The sequence below is a fragment of the Chionomys nivalis genome, chromosome 20 (genome assembly GCF_950005125.1).
Source record: "Chionomys nivalis chromosome 20, mChiNiv1.1, whole genome shotgun sequence".
Lineage (NCBI taxonomy): Eukaryota > Metazoa > Chordata > Mammalia > Rodentia > Cricetidae > Chionomys > Chionomys nivalis.
The window spans coordinates 30444045-30464453 of NC_080105.1; the positions used below are offsets into that span (position 1 = coordinate 30444045).

The 20409-nt window shown below is 45.4% G+C and overlaps 1 protein-coding gene across 1 annotated transcript in view; it reads left to right on the top strand.

The window, feature by feature from the left end:
• Positions 1-539: 539 nt before the first annotated feature.
• Stox2 (storkhead box 2) overlaps positions 540-20409 on the top strand; it is a 217333-nt gene continuing 197463 nt past the window's right edge. The window contains exons 1-2 of the mRNA XM_057752381.1: positions 540-601; positions 798-1237. Coding sequence (XP_057608364.1) covers positions 868-1237 — 370 coding nt within the window. The 5' untranslated portion in view covers positions 540-601; positions 798-867. The remainder of the gene's footprint in view (positions 602-797; positions 1238-20409) is intronic.

Here is a 20409-nt window from a genome sequence, read left to right on the forward strand (position 1 = left end):
GAAACGAGGTTAAAGTTTGTCAAAAGGCATAATAATTACCGTTCCCACTGCATAGCTAACCCCAGGAATTGCTGGATTTCTTCCAGGATAGGCTCGCACACAGGCTGGAGACAGAAGAGGGAAGGGTCCACGGGAGTTGGGAGGAGGGACTGACGGCAATTTTTCGTGGTTGACTAGATTTTTGGAACAGCAACTTCCAAGGGTACATTAACCAGGCAGCAAATCCACTTGTTTCTGAGGGGAGGTGGGATGTGGGGGCGGGGGTGGAGCGTGGGGCGGAGCGACATTCGCAGCTCCGGAATCTGTGCCTTCCAAGTGGCGCCGCTCGTTCCCCCTCCCCCCTCCGGATCTGCCCGGACCCGGACGCTTAAACTCTACTCTCCAGCCAACCTCGCCACCTCCACAGTCTCCAGTACCGACCTCCTTGGATTCCTCCGGCCGCATCCGGCCAAGGGAATACCCCGGATTGCGGCAAACTGCCCGCCCCCTCGACACCCTTCCTTCGGGTCTCCGCCCCCGCTGGTGCTGCCGGGTGCAAAGGGAAGCTAGGGTGCTGCGGCTGGAAAATGATCGGTGCCCGGAGGGTGGCCTGGAGCTGCAGGTAACTGGCGCGGGACCTCGAGGGCAGCGAGCTCAGCGTCGCTGTCCCTTCCCTGCACTCCCGCGCGCGGACCTGCTGCGCCCTCGCGCGGGCTGCGCCTTGGGGACAGCGGTGCTCCCTCGAGGCGCGGCGGGCGGGGAAAGGCGCGGACCCCCAACCCTGGGCGACACCCCGACGCTCTCTGCTCTTCCCACAGCCACCGCCCGGTGCCGGATCCCTCCAGCGGCACGCAGCGGCTGCCCGGGTGAGCGGGGTCCGCGCGGCAGATGCCTGGTAAGATGGAGAAGTTTCTGCAGATCGCGCCTCACTCTCTGGCCATCATCCTGGGCCCGGCGGACAGCCCTGCTGAGGAGAAACCCGGGGCCGTTCAGCCTTCGCCCCCGGCCCGGACCCAACTCCGGCAGCTCGCCCGACACCACATCGGCTACGAGATCTTCGCCGATTTCAAAGCGGAGAACATGCAACACTTCTGGAACAAGAAGGTCACCGCCGCGGTGGCCGAGACTTTTTTCCTGGGCTGGATAGACGAGCAGGTCCTGCTGATTCAGGGCAAGGAGGAGCATCTTGAGGCACTGCGCGAGGGCTGGACACGCAGGGCGCTCCGACCCCCCTCTGGCTTCCAGATCCTCTGTCTAGGTGAGTGCCGCTGCCCCGTCGGGCTGTGGGGTCCCCACCCTGCCCCGGACTCCGGTGGGTGCTGAGCCGGCAATTAGATGCGAGTTCTCGGGGTCTCAAAATCTTCGCGCACATCTCGGTCGGGGAGGTGTCCGCGGCGCTCGGTAAACGCGGGATAGGGGAACTTCTGGGCACTTTAGCCACCCACGTCACGGGCGGTCCGCGGAACCTCTTGGCGGCGTCGGTGGCGCGCCCTGCGGGGCGGTGCCTGGGGCTGGCCAGGTAGGCGGTGCGCGCGGGTCCGGGCTTTGAGTGTCAGCCTTTCCGCGCCTCGCGGGCCTGGGGAGTGCGAGCCAGGCTGAGGGAAGGTGCGGAGAGTCGGGATTCCAGTCACACCGGGTCTGAGCGGCGGGTCCTTCAGCTGCGCACCAGTCCCCGCGACAACCCTTCCCCGAGTGGCGACCTCGGGGGTGGGCAGCGTTGCTCATCTCAGGTGTGTTGGCGCCGTTCTCATCCTACCGCATTTCTATACCAGACAAAAGGTACATTTCTTCTTAAATGCTTCGCTTGTGGTGCAGCTTCTAAAGAGCATCGTGTGACTGAAGGCGGAGGGAAAAAAAAAAGACAGCAGAGAGGGGCCAGGGAAAAAGTTTAATCCATTCGTTTGTTGGTGGCGAAGGTGAAAAGAAAACAGAGCGGAGGTAGCTAGAGAGGGTTTTCGTGATCGCCACTCAGCGTTTCCTTGACTTGTGTTTTTTATTTCACGGCTACTTAACGTGTTTTTCTTAATCCTGGCAACCTCGTGCTTAGAATACTTTTTAGTTTTGGACCTTGGGCCCAGTGGCTACGAGCAAACACAGCACATAGCGATGTTTTATGAAACGATTTGACGAAGAAAGCATTCTTTCTAGTTCCAGGGCTTAAAAATTCTTTTATGACATTTTGGGAGGAGGTCAAAAGTTCAAACTGTAAAAGCGCGTAAAGCGGCCTTGTTGGGTCCCTGCGCCTCCCGTGAAGGCGTAGCTTTTACCTGCTAATGTGTTTTCTATGTGGATGGTAAATTTATAACATTTCTATTTTGCTGTGTGTTGTCTATTTTTCCGTAGCAGAGATTCGCTTTTGCAAAGATTCCTTTGAATTGAGTAGATAAAAAGCTGGTAAAAGCCTGCTTCTTGCCGCCTTTCAAAGGTCTCGCTCTCTCTGCCCCCTCCCCATCCAGCCACTGTAATTATGGTGCCTGCCTTACTAAAGAGGCCGAGATTAACGCCTCTGAGGATTGGTCTGCCTGCAGGACTTGAATTTGGTGGAGAATCGTCGTTCCTTGTTTGTGCTCCTTCAAGACTTTTCTATAATATTTCGATAGTTTTCTTTGAAACTTGACCGCAGGCTTTTGTTTTTTCATTTGGGAAATTTCATCTATGGACCATACAGTGCATTGTAAAAATAATGGCTTGAACCTCATGTACCCATCACACAACTCATAGGAGTTTAACATCTTGTTTCATCTGAACCCCTCTTCCACTCCACTATTACAGTTTAGCTATCTCATGCATGGCAACATGGTTTCATTTGTAAACATTTCAGTATGTTCATATTTTTGTTGTTGTTTAATGCGTGTTTACAAACAAGGATGAGTGATCTGTCATATTAAGCAAAGAGAAGCGTTTTGGCCACTTCGAAAGATTCCAAATTCATTACTGAAGTTGCTTGATTATTGTCTTAACCTGATCAAATGGCGACCTGTCACAGGCTGAGCGCCCCCTGATGGGAGTCTGGCTATTGCAGGACAGGGTCTTGGGAGGGAGGAAACAAGAGGCTTCCTCTTAAAAGGGAGGCATCAGAAAAAAGAAAGGGTGGTACCTGCTTGTGGTGGCACCTGCCTTTTGAACTGTCTGGGCGGTCAAAGTCTTTGCTAACACTTCACTTTCTCTTCAGGAAGCGCAGTTGCAGTGATGGATTGCTGGGAGATTCTTGTGTTCTGTAAAATTCTCTAATGGAACTTCAGTGTCGGTGGGAGGGCCTCATTTTCTTGGTGCTCCTGGAGACTGACACACACACATTCCCAACCACAGTGTTACTGTTGACAAACCAAAATACAAAAAATACAAAGAATCACATGATAGATGGATGTCCAGAGATAGCCTAGCTGAAATTTTACTTTGAAAAAGCTTGATTGACACTTAGGAATACCCCGGGATTTACCTAATTTATGCTCAAGGAGGCAACTACTGTTTCTGATACTTTAGTAACACATTTCTTGGTTTATATTTTAATGCTAATCCATGCCTTGCAGCCGTCTTCCAGCTGGTCTTGAACTTGCTCTTGAGCGGCTACCAGACACTTTCACGCTCCTTTGTGATCCCCGTTAATTACTTTACTACGGATGCAGGTCAGCCATAGGACCAATGAGCATTGCAGGAAGTCTTAAATTCCTTCTTGCTGAACTTGAACTAACCAGGGCTCTGAAATAAAGGCAGCCAAATGCTGGCTCACGTTTTCGTATTCTTATGATAGTTAATGACATCCACACAAGGGATCATTTTCTAGATGGTCCCTTAGATCCCACCAGGGATGGTGAACTTGTTGTGAACTTGTTCTCTCAGGTTCTCCCAGTGAGGAATAGAAAGGAAGGCTTTGTTTCCTGGTGTCACCTGTACATCTCCTGGGGATGTGCCCCCTCCCCCACCCGGAGAAGAGGCTGCAAAGACTTTACCCAGGAGCCTTTGTCCGGCTGTGTTGCACTACAGTTGAGGCTAGCCCATCCGTTCACATTTTATTTCATAGCATCCTGGAAAGAAGTGGGAAAGGTCCGCATTGGAACACACAAGCGTTTTTTGGTGTCTGTAATTCCAAAAGTACATGGTTCTAACCAGCTGTCAAACTTTCCGGTGAGGGTTGGACACCAAAGTGGTGATTACGGGATCAGCCAAGAAGGAGGGAATTAGGAAACTCAAAGGGCAAGCCGTTTTAATTTGGCATAGCCAAATCCGCCACTTAGAAATAACCCGCTAGTATCTCCTTAGAAATACCCTATGGAGTGCAAATAGAGTCAAAGGTCACTTTTTACTTCTCGGATGCCCTCCCAAGGTGATGTCTATGTAGGTGTGGGAAGCTAGTAATTATTTTTAACTGAGTAAGAATTTCAAACACGCATACCAGGTTTTAAAATTGTTCTGTAAAACGTGTTCCATTAAGTCCCGTACATGTTTACTGGGGTTTTCCAGTGCCAATCTCTTGTCATTTCCTGAAGATACAAGGACTGATAAGGCAGGCATTTTGGGGCTTGGGGTTCTGACTGGGGAAACCGAGCATTGTAGGAGCTTTGAGGGCTTTTGTTGTGTGTGTTGGGTGAACAAGAAGTGGTATCTGCCTTGCAAGCAGGCAGGAGAGAGTTCCTGGGGCTTTGTGCAGGCCGGGCTGGGGTGGGCCAGGCTAGGCAAACCTCAGAGCAGTGGGCTGGGAGCAGCAGCTTCAAGGCTGCAGAGTTCAAGCCCTATTTGGAAGTGTGTGGAGCTCAGCTAAGAGCATAAAACATGGGAAAGGTGATCAAGGACCATGTGTGGAGAGTTGGAAGGAACCGGAAGGCCTTTATGCAGAGCAGGAGTGACACCATTTGATGTATATTATCATCATTATTATTTGTTTCCAAGACAAGGTTTCTCTGTGTAGCCTTGGCTGTCTTGGAACTTGCTCTGTAGACCAGGCTGGCCTTGAACTCACGGAGAGTCCCTGTCTCTGTGCTGAGATTAAAGTCATGTGGTATCACCACAGACTTGGTATGTGTTTTAATAAGGTTTCTAGGGGCAGAGAAGGTGACATATGGGACTGGAGGGTACAAGAGATACAAATCCCTTGAAGCAGTCTTGGGGAGAAATGGGTCCCAAATTAGACTATTTCTCTTACCCTACCCTCTACACTTAAACCCTCCATAATCCTTGCCCTCAGATTATGCCATCTGTCTGCTGGAGTCCAGAGACCCTTCTGCTTTTTTTTTTATGGTTTCAAATCTGCCTCTTTTTTTTAATTAATTAATTAATTAATTAATTAAATTATTAAAGATTTCTGCCTCTTACCTTTCTGCTTTTTGTGGCCACACATTTGTTCCAACTCCTCCTCCGTGCTGGGCTTTTGGGTTTTCCTGGGCCCATGGGTTTCTCTAACTGCATATCTCAGGGAGGCTGGGTTGCTATCTCTGTCCTCGCCAGTGACTTTTTACACTGCCCTATTTGATCCTTAAATATTCAAATAGTTGAGACCAACTATACTTTTAAGACCTAAATACACATTTTAGAGTGTAGTTAAGGATAGTCCTTTGAATTAAAAAAAATTGTTTAGAGTGTGTATGTGTAGGCATTAAGATTTTATTTCATTTGGAAATTTTTAATTGGTGATCTTGGAAAGATTTTTTTTTCCCTCCTTCCTTCTTTTATAAACCTGCTTTTTATACAGTCTGGGCTAGCCTCAGACTCGTTATATAGCCAACCGTGGCCTTGAATTACTTGACCATTTTCTTTCCACATCTGAGGGCTGAGATTATAGGTTTGCAAGACCACCCTTGGCTAAGAGTTGCTTTCTTAAAGAGGCTTCTTCAAGGAGTAAATTATCAAGACAGAGCGTTTTTTAAAAAATTGCATACTCCAAAAACTCATGTACACTCAAAAGCAAACTCACAGCTCAAGTGTTTTAGATCCACTTAAAACTGTTTAATTAATTGATGTCCAGCTTAATGGCTTGAATTCCTTGCTTTAAAAATTGTTCGGTTCACCCAACAACTGGGATACACTTTCTAGTGCTTTCTGAGCTAAAGAGTAGAGAACGAATCAGTCCCAGTCAGTTCTAGTCTAGTGTACCCACAGACATCTAATTTTTTTTTTGTTTTTGCTGTGTGGATGATTGAACCCAGGGCCTTGTGCACACTTGGTAAGCATTTTGCCACTGAGTCATATTCCCAGCCCCTGAGATATGAATAAGGTAATTGATAGTGTTGGGAACTGGCCCCAGGCAACTAAGGATCCCTGCATGTGCAGAAGGTCCCTGCTTTTGGTGCCCCATTTGGGGGGACATTTGGATGGTGAGGCCAGGGTTATATGTTTAAGTTAGCTTGACGTTCTTGAGGAAGAGAAGCGAAGTTGGCCAAGGCTAACTCAGAGGAGGCATGCAGGCTTTTCCTCTGCAGTGGAGGGCTATGAATATTTAAATATAGAGTGCTGGATTAGACTGGTAGAAAAATCCAGAAGAGTTTCAGATGTGGGCTTCTTTCTTGAAGACGCTTGCCTGTGATAGTAAAACCTCAGGATTAGTCTAAGCAGGGAGCGGCGATGCACTTAGGCCTTCATTAGTGTCCAATCAGCCATAAAAAACATTTTTGTGAATCACCTCACTCTGGCTCCCTGGCACTTTGAGCAAAGGTGTGGCTGTTTCTATACAAGAAAGTAGAGCGAGGTCCCGAGCTCGTCGGCCGTGCCTAGAATCACGGAGAGGCTTCCCAGTCTTAGACATCCCACTGTCTACTGTTTCCCTATTCTCACTCCTTTGTTTATTTATTCTCTCAAGCACATGTTTGTCTCTGTGTGAGTTTGTCTTGAATTTGGGAAAGAAACTGTGTGGAGCGAGGGATTTGTTGGTCATCATTATGGTCATTTAAGGTAGTGGTTCTCAAACTGTCGGTTGTGACCCCCTGGGGGGCACATACCAGATATCCCACGTAATAGACATTTACATTGAGATTTATAACAACAGCAAAGTTACAGTTATGAAGTGGCAAAGAAATAATTTTATGGTTGGGGATCACCACTAGATAGATAGAAGCTGTGTTAAAGGGTGATAGCGTTAGGAAGGTTGAGAACCACCGATGTACGGGAACATAAAATGGAAAAGGTGTCTGGGGTGCTGTGGAGGGGAGAAGGTGGGAGTGGAGGGAGCATGGGCTTAGAGCGGAAGCTGAAAAACAGCTAGGCTGAAGATGATAGAGGAGGAGGAAAAAGCGGGCAGGGGACACCTGCCAGCAGCAGACCCGCACAGGTCATGTGACATTGTGGGATGACTTCAGGTTGGAAGGGTCTTCTCTTGAGTTCAGTACTTTCCTTCGGATTCTCACAGCCTTTCTAACCAAGTTCATCCCTTGGTATCCTGATGGAATAGTCTCCAAGGAGGCAGAGATGGGAGCACACTAGGGCTCCATGACCATCCAGCCTAGAAGAATTGGTGGGCATCCGGTCCCAGTGAGAGATCTTGTCTCAAGAAATAAGGTAGATAGGAATAAGAAGGAACAGTTGGGTGGTGGTGGCGCACGCCTTTAATCCCAGCACTCAGGAGAAAGAGGCAGGCAGATCTCTGTGAGTTCAAGGCCAGCCTGCTCTACAGGGCAAGTTCCAGGACAGCCAGGGCTATGTAGAAACCCTGTCTCAAAAAACAAACAAGCAAACAAACAAACCAAAAAGGAGGATGACATCTCAGTTTGTCCTCTGGCTTCTATATACATGTGCACACACACACACACACGTGTACACACACAGCATATATACACACAGACATTCTTCATCTGATTGGTTATGCTAACATTGACCCTGAAGTTGTATTGGACTGGCAGTATTTATCCAGACTCAGCATTCACCTTGACTCTTTCTACAAGGAATCTTCTTGCCTTGTAGATTGTGATGGGAATCATTCCCATCACACGTCATTTCCCCTTGGGCTGGATAATCTTCGCAAACCTTGAAAAGCTTGCCAACTTCGGAGTTAATATGGAACTTTATGACATTTTTTTTTTTTTTTTGTTGGTTGTGGAAAATGTGCAAGCAGTGTAATTTGGCTGGGTTGGTTTCCTTTCACCAGAGGCTGGTTATTAATTTATTAAAACATGCCGGTTTAAGAGAAAGTCTTTAATCGTTAACTGTGAAACACTAACATGGAAACATGAAAGGCAACCTTAGGAACCATGTCTGACCCCCAGATAACATCAGCTCCTCTTGCACCTTTGTCGTCTACATTTCCTCTCCTGTGGGAAAAGGAATATTCTAGAAGATAGGTTTTACACCATTTCTGTCTTCATTTTATTCAGTGGTTGCTAACCCTCCCTCAGAGTGGAAAAGGATATGACAGGGAGAAAGATGGAGTTATACTAATGTTTCTTATGTGTCACAGGCTGCTGCAGACACTATATGCATTGCCTCATTTAAACTTTAAAGAGGCATTGGTAATGGAGTTCACCTTCAAAAATATTTTTGTTATTGTGTGTATGCACTGCTTGGTGCCAGAAGAGGGTATCCAATATCCTGGAGCCTGAATTAACAACAGTTTTGTGCAATATAGGTGTTCTCTTGTGGGACAATGGTCTTCCACCTTGTAAAGATTTGTCACTTGCATTGCTTTAATAAAATGCTGATTGGCCAGTAGCCAGGCAGGAAGTATAGGTGAGGCAATGAGAACAAGAGAATGCTGGGAAGAGGAAAGGCTCAGCCTGCAGTCGTCACCAAGACACAGAGGAAGCCAGATGAGAATGCCTCATAGATAAAAGGTACCAAGCCACATGGCTAACACAGACAAAAATTATGGGTTAATGTAGGACGTAAGAGTTAATAAGAAGCCTAAGCTACTAGGCCAACCAGTTTATAATTAATGTAGATCTCTGTGTGTTTCTTTGGTACTGAATGGCTGTGGGACCAGGTGATACAAAAACCTCTGTCAACACAGTGTTCCTAGTTTAGTATTTTTATTTTTTGTATAAAAAAGTGCAATAAAACTTTTAGTTGTAAAATAATTTCTCTAAATTAAAAAGAATTTATGGCATGGTGACACACAAAACTGTAAGGCAACATCTGAAGATACAGGTTCTATGAAAGAAATATATTGTGCTATATAATTTTTCATTCTTTAATTGTTTTAAAATTTTATTTATTTATGTGTACGTATGAATGTCTGTGCATGTGAGTGCAGGTGCCCACCAAGGCTAGAAGAGGACATATTGCTGCTCAGTATTAGATCTGGAGTTATAGACATTTGTGCCCTGCCTGCCATGGGCTCTGTGACCTGAATTTGGTTTGAGAGCAGCAAGTGCTCTTAACTGCTGCTCCTATGATTTCTCTCTAGTCTCATGATTTCAATATACATACATATTGGTAATTATACAACGTAGGTTCTTTAAAGCTATGACATTGCTTTAAGTATAGTTTTGATTAGATCTGATAAGCTCTGATATAGGCTCTTCCCATTGTTTTCGTCATTTTGATAGGTAGATAGCTACTATATTGATTTCCTCTTTTGCCTCATAATCACTCTAGATAAGTTTTTCTCAACCCTCCTAGAAGATGATGTTCCAAAAATCCATTGCCATTGGTTGTTCCTATTCTACAGAGTCGGTGTTGGTTCTGTAATATTTTGTAATTGTGGAATGGAAACACAACTTAGAGCAGGAGAAGTATAAAACCTGAATTGCTAGTGTGGACATTTATAAATCGCCACACAGTGACAGTCATCCCCCATCAACACTGCAGGGAGTGGTTTGGAATCTCCTGTAGATGCGGACACCCACAGAAGGTCGAATCCCTGATTCTCAGGAAGGGGGGTAGGAGAAGGATCACCAATAGCTGTTACCTGGCATTCTCAGGGAAAGAGTCAGCTAGTGTGAGCTGGTCAAACAATTCATTTCTTGCACTTGGGAGAACAGCATGCAAAGTGTTAGTCTGGCCTAGGGGGTTTTTATTTATCATGCTCCTGCTTGATATTAAAAATCAGGTATTCAGGAACACTTGTTGAACTGTGGGAAGGAAGATTTTATTGAGGACCGCTCAATATAAGGGTATAAGGACCCTAGGAATAGTGTCTTGTGGTGGGGAGAGAGGCAGAAGTTGTAAAATTCCAGGCAGGGGTGAATAAGATCTTCTAAGGAGAAGCACAGGCCGCCACATTGACCGTTAGACTGTTGAAACAGTGAACTAGAAGAAACTGGGATTTCTCTACAAGTGTCTTGTTGGGAGAAGAAAAAGACTGAACCATGGTGCCAGAGGGGAGCCTGGGGCAGCCAGAGGAGCAACAGTTCAGACACCTTCTTAGACCAGTTTGCAAGAGACTACAGCAGAGACAATGACGTGTCAGTGACGCGTGGGACCACGCATCCAATAGGATGTCTTGTTTGGCAGACCTCTTGGCCGCTTATGTAAACGTCAACCTCATTTTGGACTTTAACCATAGATCTGGGGTGAAGGGTGTCCCTGGACATCCTTATTTGTTCCTCTTTCCAATGTGCCCATTTGTCCCACCCCCTGCCCCAAGACAGGACCTCATTGTGTAGCCCTGGCTGGCCAGGACTCATCATATGGATTAAGCTGGCCTCAAACACACAAAATCTAGCTGCCTCTGCCTCTTGTGCTGGGATTAAAGCCCTACAACTTGATCTTTTTAGTTGGCTTAGGACGGGTGACTGAGCCTAGCTTGGTAAGGCTGCCAGGACACAGATTCTGGTCTGAGCAGCTCCTGTCGCAGATCCTTCTCTGTATACAACCTGAGCTAGTGACAGATTTGTAACTGCGAATCAGCATGGACATGAGAGGACGGAAAATTATTTAAGGAAATAGATGGATGATCAGGGCTCCTGCTAAACCCCTGTCACGGGGTTCTTGCTGAACACAGCTCAGGGTTGTTGGACTCACTTGGGCACGGTAAAGGAAGAGAACCCAATTGGCTGTAAGGATGAAGATTCTGCTAAACTAATTTAGGAGAGGTCTTTGTGGAAACCAGGTTATACAAGGAAATGCACAGACTAAGAAAACTGAGCATGGATCAGGGCTCGCAGGTCAGGGAAGGGCACTGGAGGGCACAGGAGCAGAGGTAGCCATTTGATAGGAAACCCCATGAGTGCTCTTTGGAAATCGGGACTGTTTTTGTTTGTTTGGCCAGTACGTACAGTATAAACTGTTCATGCTTGAGTATCTTAGTTGCAGGGGTCACAAGCACTTGGGGTAAGGAGGATGCTGGGTCTAATTTCTGACTCACATTGGTTGTAAAGACAGAAGGTCCTCCCCCGCCCCGGGAAATCTAGAGGCTTTCAGGTGAGGTAACCCCAGGTTCTAGGTTCAGGCCTGAGGTACAGGGTGACTCGCTGTCACTCCGGTTGGGAAGTGTTTGTTCTTGTTCTTTTTCTCCTTTTAACTCTTCCTTCACCTCCTGTAGAAGTAACTGTAGAGATTGGAAATGATTCTAAATCAAGAAGGCAACGAAGACAGGAAAGCCGTGTCTGTGACAGGCAAATCTTAGGCTTGAAGAGCTCCATGGAGATATAGTCACGTGGCTAGCCATGATATTAACCTAGCTATAGATGACAGGTTAATTAGATACCCTTTCCGTGGAGTCTTTAGTTGATGGATTTCTTCTCCGCCCATTTCGTACTAAGAGCCAGGCACGATGGCGCACGCTTTTAATTCTAGCACTCTGGAGGCAGGGGCTGGAGCATCTCTGTGAGTTCTAGGCCAGCTTGGTCTACACAATGAGTTCTAGGACAACCAGCCAGGCCTCTGTAGAGAGACCCTGTCTCAGCAAACAAACAAACAAACAACCTAAGTATATCCAGTAAGTTTCTTTGGGTGAGACATAGCTCAGGAAACACCAAGATTCTTAAAATAATGTGAACTTGTCTTCAGGAGCATGCCGTTTTTCACAGTGTGGCTAGAAGGAAGTGAGACTGACTTTTCTAAGCTCCAGCTGTGTGCCAGTCTGTTGGTAGAGAAAATGTAGAAGCAGGTTTAGCCAGCAAACACTGCAGCATGAATAGTCATACCTGAAACTTACACACTCCAATCGATTGGTTGATAAAGTCCTATTCGTGTATGACACCTTTTAAAATGTCAGCTGGAAGGATTTCAGGTTACAACAAAAACCGTGGCGTATGACGCTTTAAAACCAACTTGCTCCCTTCTGTTACAGTTTCTGGGAGTTTAACAGTAGAAGATCACTTACAGGTCAATGGGCTGGGGTGGAAGGTGTTTCTAGAGAACAGTTGACTGTGAATAGTGCTGTTCATACTTGTTGGGCCAGCTTCTCTGTGAGGACGTGAGTCGACATTAGCCAACTGAGGGTCAAGAGCGTGACCTGCTCAAAAAATGCTTTTGTTTCCAAGGAAGAGATTTCAAGTCCAACTGTGCCAAGAGGGAGAATGTTAGTATTCTTCTCACCAGCGCTGATGACTTCAACATTTCTGGCCAATGAAGTTAGTTCCTTGTAACACTGGGAACATATTTAGCTTTCTAAGTAGGGCGGTCTTTGTGCTGACTTTGCCTGTATGCCAAAAGACATTATTCAGGCATTTCAATTAAGAGACTGCCCTCTCCAGTCATAAAGTTTGAAGATGATTCCCATTTATATGTCAATTATTTTATTTTTGCCAGTTCTTTTCAAACGTATGTAGCCCTATTAGAAGGTGATTTTGACTGTGTCTTCCTACCAGACTGTAACTATTTTGAAGGTGGAGACGCAAGCTTTGGTTTGTATTTTTGAATTCAGTTTTCTGTGGTAATGCAGAAGTTTTACCACTGCATAGATTCTCTTAAAAGTATCATTACTACTAAGCAGGTGCTGGTGGCAGTCCCAAACTGTGATTTTTAGCTTGGGGAGATATGAAATATGGTAAAGATGAAATAAGTCCCTTGCCATAATGCACCGGCAGTGGTATTGTAAACATATTTTTTTTCAAAAACATCTTGGTTGCTGGGCAGTGGTGGCACACACCTTTAATCCCAGCACTCGGGAGGCAGAGGCAGGCGGATCTCTGGGAGTTCGAGGCCAGCCTGGTCTACAAGAGTTAGTTCTGGGACAGGCACCAAAGCTACAGAGAAACCCTGTCTCAAAAAAACCAAAAAAAAAAAAAAAAAAACAAAAAAAACAAAAAAAAAAAAACCAAAAAAACCATCTTGGCAACATATGTTAAAAAGCCATCCAGATGTTCACATGCTTTGATATGGTAACTCTATCTCCAGGACCAGATATAGTAATAATCTATAAAGGCCTTTCTGGGGAGGCTCCTCATTATGCAGTTTACATGAGTGAGCACTCACCAGTCATCAGTAACATTGTTTCCTTATATTGGGTAGAATACTGCTTAGTCACTGAAAAAGGTCTTTGAAGCTCCTGTAATCCCAGGTCTCTGGAGGCAGAGGCAGGGGAACTGTGAGACACAGCTCAGCCCGGCCACATAGTGAGTTCAAGGCCACTCTGGACTGCATAGCAAGACACTGTCTCAAAAATGTTTTGAAGCAACATGGAAAGAAACTTAGGATGTATGATGTTCCTTGAGATGCATTTACTATTTGACAGCAGTTTCAATCAGAGCTAAGCGTAAATCAGGCACATAGGGATGAATTGGGAAAATAGCAATATTCTTGTGCACTGGTTACTATATTTTGAGCCACGTGCCAGGTGTCTTTTCTTGGGTGAAATACCTGAGCTGGAGGGTAACCTTGTCCAATCATATTATGTGTGTATGTACATGTGTGCACACACATGTGCCATGCCATGGTGCACATGTGGAGGTCAGAGGACCACTTGTGGGCATGTTTCTCCCTCTACAACGTGAGTACCAGGAGTTGAACCCGAGCTGTCGAGTTTGTCAGCCTTTGCCAGCTGAGCTATCTCACTAGCCCTATGTTGCTGCTGCTTCTCCTCTTCCTCCTCTTCCTCCTCCTCCTTTCTCTTCCTTCTCATCCTCCCCCTCCTTCCTCCCCCCCCCTTTTTTTGAGATAGGATTTCTGTTTGTAGACCAGGCTGGCCTTGAACGCAGAGATTTGCCTGCCTCTGCCTCCCAAGTGCTGGGACTCAAGGCGTGCGCCACCACTGCCTAGCTCACCTTGCTTCGTGTAAACAATCTACATGAAGGTACACAGGTGGCATAAATCCAAAAGAGACTTAAATTTGGCAAAATGTTGCAAAACATGTTGTTCTAACGATTACTGTGAGCGGCGTATCTTAAATCTGCCTGTATTATGATACAGCTTTAGAAATTTAGACCTGAGGAATAGTTTGTAAGTTACATAGTGTTGAAATTATGTCTTAATTAAAAATAAAATATTGGATAGTTAAGGAAAGTCGGATGGACTAGTCTGTTTATCCCTTTGGCAAGCAAGCTTTTTTATTGTGGTCACCGAATGGTTTTTGTTAAGGAGGAAGGTATCAACCCTTATAGTTGAGGGGACAGGGTGTGAAATGAGATAATGGTTACAGGACATCATGGCACTTGCTATTAATGTTGAGCCAAATGACATTCGCTGTGCGGGTAAACTCAAGGTCCCTCTCACTCTGCTGGGTCTCCCTGGGGGCGGCGGGGGGGCGGGGGGGGGAGATGCGGAGCTTCCAGTAGAACAGAACGGGACACTGAAAAGTTTCTATTTGCAGGGAGAAAACAGAAGATATGAAATTTGCTTAATTTGTATGTGTATATTCCGTAAATAAAATTATCAGAAACATAATCCTATTGTCTATCCTCGGACTTATGATCAACATTTTGCTGAGTTGACTAGATGCCTGGAGCATCGTTGGTCTCCAGTATTCAACATCAGGATCTTCCTGGCTCTGGTCAAGCAAACATCAGAATTCTTGAGAAAATTTGGATGAAACTCAGAAGTTTCATGAGGTTTATGCCACACATGGATTCTCGAGTGTGTATTGGAGTGGATGCATGAATGCTATTTATTTTGAGAAGTTTACCGATGGGCTGGTGAGCTGGCTCAGGGCTAAGGGCACTTACGCACCCAGCCTCATGGCTTGAGGTTGATCTGTGTAACCCACATCGTAGAAGGAGGGAACCGGTTCCTATCAGTTGTTTTCTGACCTCTACATATTCTATAACATATGTTCCCTCCCCCAAAAATGTGGGAAAAAACTGAACAATGGTACTGTTTATCTTTGATTATAGAAACCTTATCATCAGGTTGTGGGTATTGTTAGTAATGTACTTGCCGAGCAAGGCTCACAACCCTTGGTTGAGTGTGGTACACTGCCAAAAAACCAATCAACAGCAAAAAATATTTTAAAAATGTATTAAAAATGGTGCTATTTTTCTCCCAAATTCATTTTCCTTCTGTATATGAAATCAAAAGGAATTAAGACACATTGCCAGAAATCTATACAATCTGTGAAGGTTTTATAATACATTATTCCTTAATTTAAAAGATTAAAATGTCCTCATTAGGATAGTCTCATGAGGGGCTCTCGGAGATGGTTCCATGGATAAAGCATTTGCCAGGCAATCATGAGAAGTCTAGACCTTCCACATAAGAAGCTGGGCCGGGATGACAGCCCACCTGTGATTCCAGGAGGCAGCGACAGGGGACTCCCATGACAAGCTGGCTACCTAGACTAGCTGAACTTGTCAGCCTGTGTTTAGTGAGAGACCCTATCTAAAAATATAATATGGATAGTGAGAAAAGTACCCAGTGTTAATCTCTGGCCTGCATACAATACGTGCAAGAGCACCCAAATACATGTGAACCTCCACAGATTCAAACACACATACACATGCTTGCACACACCACACATACGTGGTGGTGGGGGTAGTTATTTTCATGAAAACTGACATTTTTACACAAGGAAGAAATTCTAATGATAGTGCTGGGTATTAGCTAAACGGATGGAGGTAGTCTGGGGTGCACAGACAGGTTCATTTTCTTTGACAATCAAATAATTTGGAAGCAGAAAAGAAGTGTTATTAGAAATCTTGGGAGCCTGAGCAGAGACATCATATGACACCTGAGAAATCAAGGTTCTCTCTTTGGGGGGTTCTGAGCCTCATTGATAAAATAGCTTCAAGATGGGCTCCACTGCAAAGTTGAGGACAAAGAATGGACCCAAACAGAAGCACGAAAATAATGCTTAGAGTTTAAAAAGGAAACTTCAGGGCAGGCAAGCTGTGAACTCCCCAGCTGCCTGGACAGAAGGAGCAGAATGGAGGGGCACTAAAGCTACGCTGCTTGGGTTGAAGCTGCCTGCAGGTCAGCCGCCTGGTGGCAGGCATCCACATGCCCACACTGGGAAGCAGAGCTTCAGAAACGGAGCAAGGAAGCCCAGAGTGTTAATTACCGAGTTTAAAAGCATATTAAAGGCCTTAGCCAGCATCCAAAAGTAAAAGATGGAAGAGAAGAAAGAGAAATAGTTATGTCATTCTGAGTCAGGCCTCAGAAAGATGGGCAGACCCAGCAGAATCTCATGGTAGCTTAGCTGGTAAGGACTGCACTGGGGATGGGAGTTCTGGGAAGGAAAAGCACATTGCCTTAAGATGAAACCCCTTCACCCCTCAGGTGGTGGTCCTTAGCTAGGTCCCTGACCTGCTGTGTCATGTCTGCAAGGGAGGAGACAAGGGCATGCTCTCACCCAGAGGTGAGTTCCACTCTCACAGGCTGACTCGGTTGCTTCTGTGGAGCAGTTAGCATGATCACAGAGCAATCCATCAAGTTTGCTGTTAGTTGTGACAAATTGTAATTGTGTTCAGATTCTGGAGACAGTGTATCCCTGATGTCAAGACAGAAGGGCAAAGAATGCTGCTTTCTGAAGGCTCAAGCCCACTGGTAAAATGGCCACAATTCACTCTTGTCGTCTAGACTTTCAAACCCCATGGCACCGTAAAACTGTTTTCTAGAATGTTCTCTTCTAAGAACACGGTACTGCCACCTTTTCTTCCAGAGGTGAAACATGAGAAACAAAAGAAAACCAAAACCCCCAAAACACCCCAAAGCCAGCAAGCCAAGCAAGGAAGACGTTGCTCCCCTAGCTGGGGTTTAATATGGAAATATTATTCAAGCCCACATGCCTCCTTGAGGTATTGTGGCCTTATTTACCTTTTCTTGAAGTTTCAAACATACGAGAATCACAGAAAAAATACCAAAATGGCGATACTTTAAAGAAAAATATGTACAAATGGAGACTGTTCTCTTGTTTCTTGGCCACCCAGACCCGAATAATCACACAGAAACTATATTAGTTACAACATTGTTTGGCCAAAGCGTATTCCTAGCTAGCTCTTATGTCTTAAATTAACCCATTTCTATTAATCTGTGTACCACCACGAGGCTGTGGCCTACTGGTAAGGTTCTGGCATCTTTCTCTTTTGGCAGTTTACATGGCGTCTTCCTGACTCCTCTTTCTTTCTCCCTGCATTCAGTTTAGTTTTCCTACCTAGCTCTTTTCTGCCCTGCCATAGACCAAAGTAGCTTCTTTATTAATCAATGGTAATAAAACATATTCTCAGCATACAGAAGGGAATCCTATGAAAAATATATTTGTCAACAATAAAAATATTTTTTCCCACTATTTCTTCTTCTTCTTCTTCTTCTTCTTCTTCTTCTTCTTCTTCTTCTTCTTCTTCTTCTTCTTCTTCTTCTTCTTCTTCTTCTTCTTCTTCTTCTTCTTCTTCTTCTTCTTCTTCTTCTTCTTCTTGATACTGATTAGGCTGGAGAGATGGGTCAGTGATGATAATCACTAACTGCTCTTGCATTCAACCTGAGTTCAGTTCCCAGCCCCTACACAGCAGCTCATAAATGTCTGTAACTCCAGTTCCAGGGAATTTGACATCCTGCACACAGTGCACATATTACATATAAACAAGACACTCCTACACCCCAACATGAGTTTTAAAAATAATTTAAAATAAAAAATATTGAGTATATTGCTCTGGGCCAATCAACAACCCTAACTTTTTTTAGAGTGATCATTCCTAAATTAGGGGAGGAAAATTCTCCCAAGGCTTCCAGCTCCCTAGAAGAGACTGGAATTTTCTATTGAGGGCCCCTGCCTTGCAGAGGGCCTTTTCCTCTGTGAGTCTGTTGCACTTGTGGGTCTCCCCACTCCCAATAAATGCATTCCTTCAACTGCTTATCCTGTCTGCCATGCTTGAGAGTTTTTGCTGCCACCTGTTGACTTCAGCGTTTTTTTTTTGAAAATTTATTTATTTATTTTATTATGTATACAATATTCTGTCTGTGTATATGTCTGCAGGCCAGAACAGGGCACCAGACCTCATTACAGGTGGTTGTGAGCCACCATGTGGTTGCCAGGAATTGAACTCAAGACCTTTGGAAGAGCAGGCAATGCTCTTAACCTCTGAGCCATCTCTCCAGCTCCCGACTTCAGCGTTTTCCTGCCTTTTCATTCGTTAACTGGCAGAGAAAAAGAACTTGATTTAGACCCCCTAGACTATATCACTAGGTTAAACCAAACCTTTAAGTATTAATGTTTAAAATAGTTCTCTCATGCTCTGTTTAAACATGTGACCTCATTTCAATGTTCTTAAAAGATCTCAGAAATCCAAGTGGTTATCATTTTTCAGATTGTTTAATTTTAAAATTACATTTATATCTATCTATCTATCTATCTATCTATCTATCTATCTATCTATCTATCTAATCTTTCATCTATCCATCTATGTGTGTCTGTGTGTGTGTGTGTGGACAGGTACCTGCAGTGTATGTGTGGACACGGCTCGACGGTCTCTCCGTCCACTGTGTGGGTTCTAGGCATCCAGCTCAGGGGTCAGACTTGGCTGCAGGCACTTTTACCAGCTGAGTCATCTGCATGATTGCCTCTCTGTATACAGAGGGTCCTATCATGAGGGTCCCTTCCATCTGTGACACCTGCTTCTACTTCTACCCATAAAGCTGGGTGCCCCACCAGGAGCTCTGGTTGTGGACGTGGGCACTCTCTGCCAGCTCTGCAGGCTTGGACTTGCCACTGCCAGCCCTGCTTCAGTGAAATACAAGTTAAACACGTAGCCATGGCCCCCTCTAACCTTGTAAAGCTTTGGGTTCTGAAAACACAAAGCAGGTCGTCTTGTGTTTTGTTTACTTTGGTCTGTTTGTTTATACCAGACAGAGTGAGTGTTGTAGTAGGAGCTGCGGGCTGCGTTCCTGCCACCCAGCTCCCGGCTGCCTGGTTAGCTTATGCCCCGGAATAACAACACACAAATTGTATTCTTTTAAACACTGCTTGGCCCATTATACCTAGCCTCTTCTTGGCTAATTCTCACGTATTAATTTAGCCCATTTCTAATAATCTGTGTAGCACCCCAAGGTGCGCTTACCGGGAAGATTCTAGCCTACGTCCATTCTGAGTTGGAGCTTCATCGCGTCTGCCCTGGAGAGCAGAGGCATGGAGTCTAAGCTCACTTCCTCTTCCTCCCAGCATTCTGTTCTGTTTACTCCACCCACCTATTTTCTAACCTATGAGGGCCAAGCAGTTTCTTTATTATTTAACCAATGACCTTCCTCCATCAGAGTGTGGTTACTAAATATTATTAGGTTATGTATTTTTTATGATTAACATTTTCCTGCCTAGTTTCAAAACAGGCCGAGTGAACACCATAGGCTGCTGTTGGCCAATGCCCTGTGTAGGGTTTGAGATGCTTAAGGTCACTGCAAAAGGAAGAAAAAACACTGAACTTCAAGGTGGTTTTTTTTGTTTTGTTTTTTTCCTGGTCACGGTTCTGTTCTTTCATTCCTGGCCTTCCCTGTTGCTAATCCTATGTAGTGTAATGACTTTATTTTGCTCTTGAACAGACGCTGCGGTAGGACCCTCCCTTGGCTGATTGCCTGTAAGGCTCATTGCGGAATGCACATAATGGCTTCATTTCCTCCTGTGTTTTAATCGGTAGAGACCTGTGCAAGCAGGTAGATCTCCCATAAAGTACCAACAGAAGCATCACGCTGGTCCTCTTCATCACACTGATCCTCCTCCTCCTCCTCCTCCTCCCCTTCTTCTTCTTTTTTTTTTTTTTTTTGGTTTTTCGAGACAGGGTTTCTCTGTGGCTTTGGAGCCTGTCCTGGAACTAGCTCTGTAGACCAGGCTGGTCTCGAACTCACAGAGATCCGCCTGCCTCTGCCTCCCATCCTCTTCTTCTTCTTTCTCCTCCTCCTCCTCTTCTTCCTCCTCCTCCTCCTCCCCTTTCTTCTTCTTGCTGTTATTCTTCATGCCAGAGCAAAGCCAGCCCTAGGATTCTCTTCAGAAAACCCCAGTGCCCTTTCTACTCCCTGCTGAACATCTTAACTCATGACCCTAGGTGAATTGTGAGATCCAAAAGCCCGCCTTAGAGGCCACAGGTTCACAGTGTCGTCCCTTCTGTGTTCTCTGCTTTGATGTGGCAGTGACTCAGCCCTGGTGGGCAGGCGGGCCATGGTCAGGGGGTTTGCAGAACCTCCTCCTCTGCTGCTGTGGAGCTGAGGCTC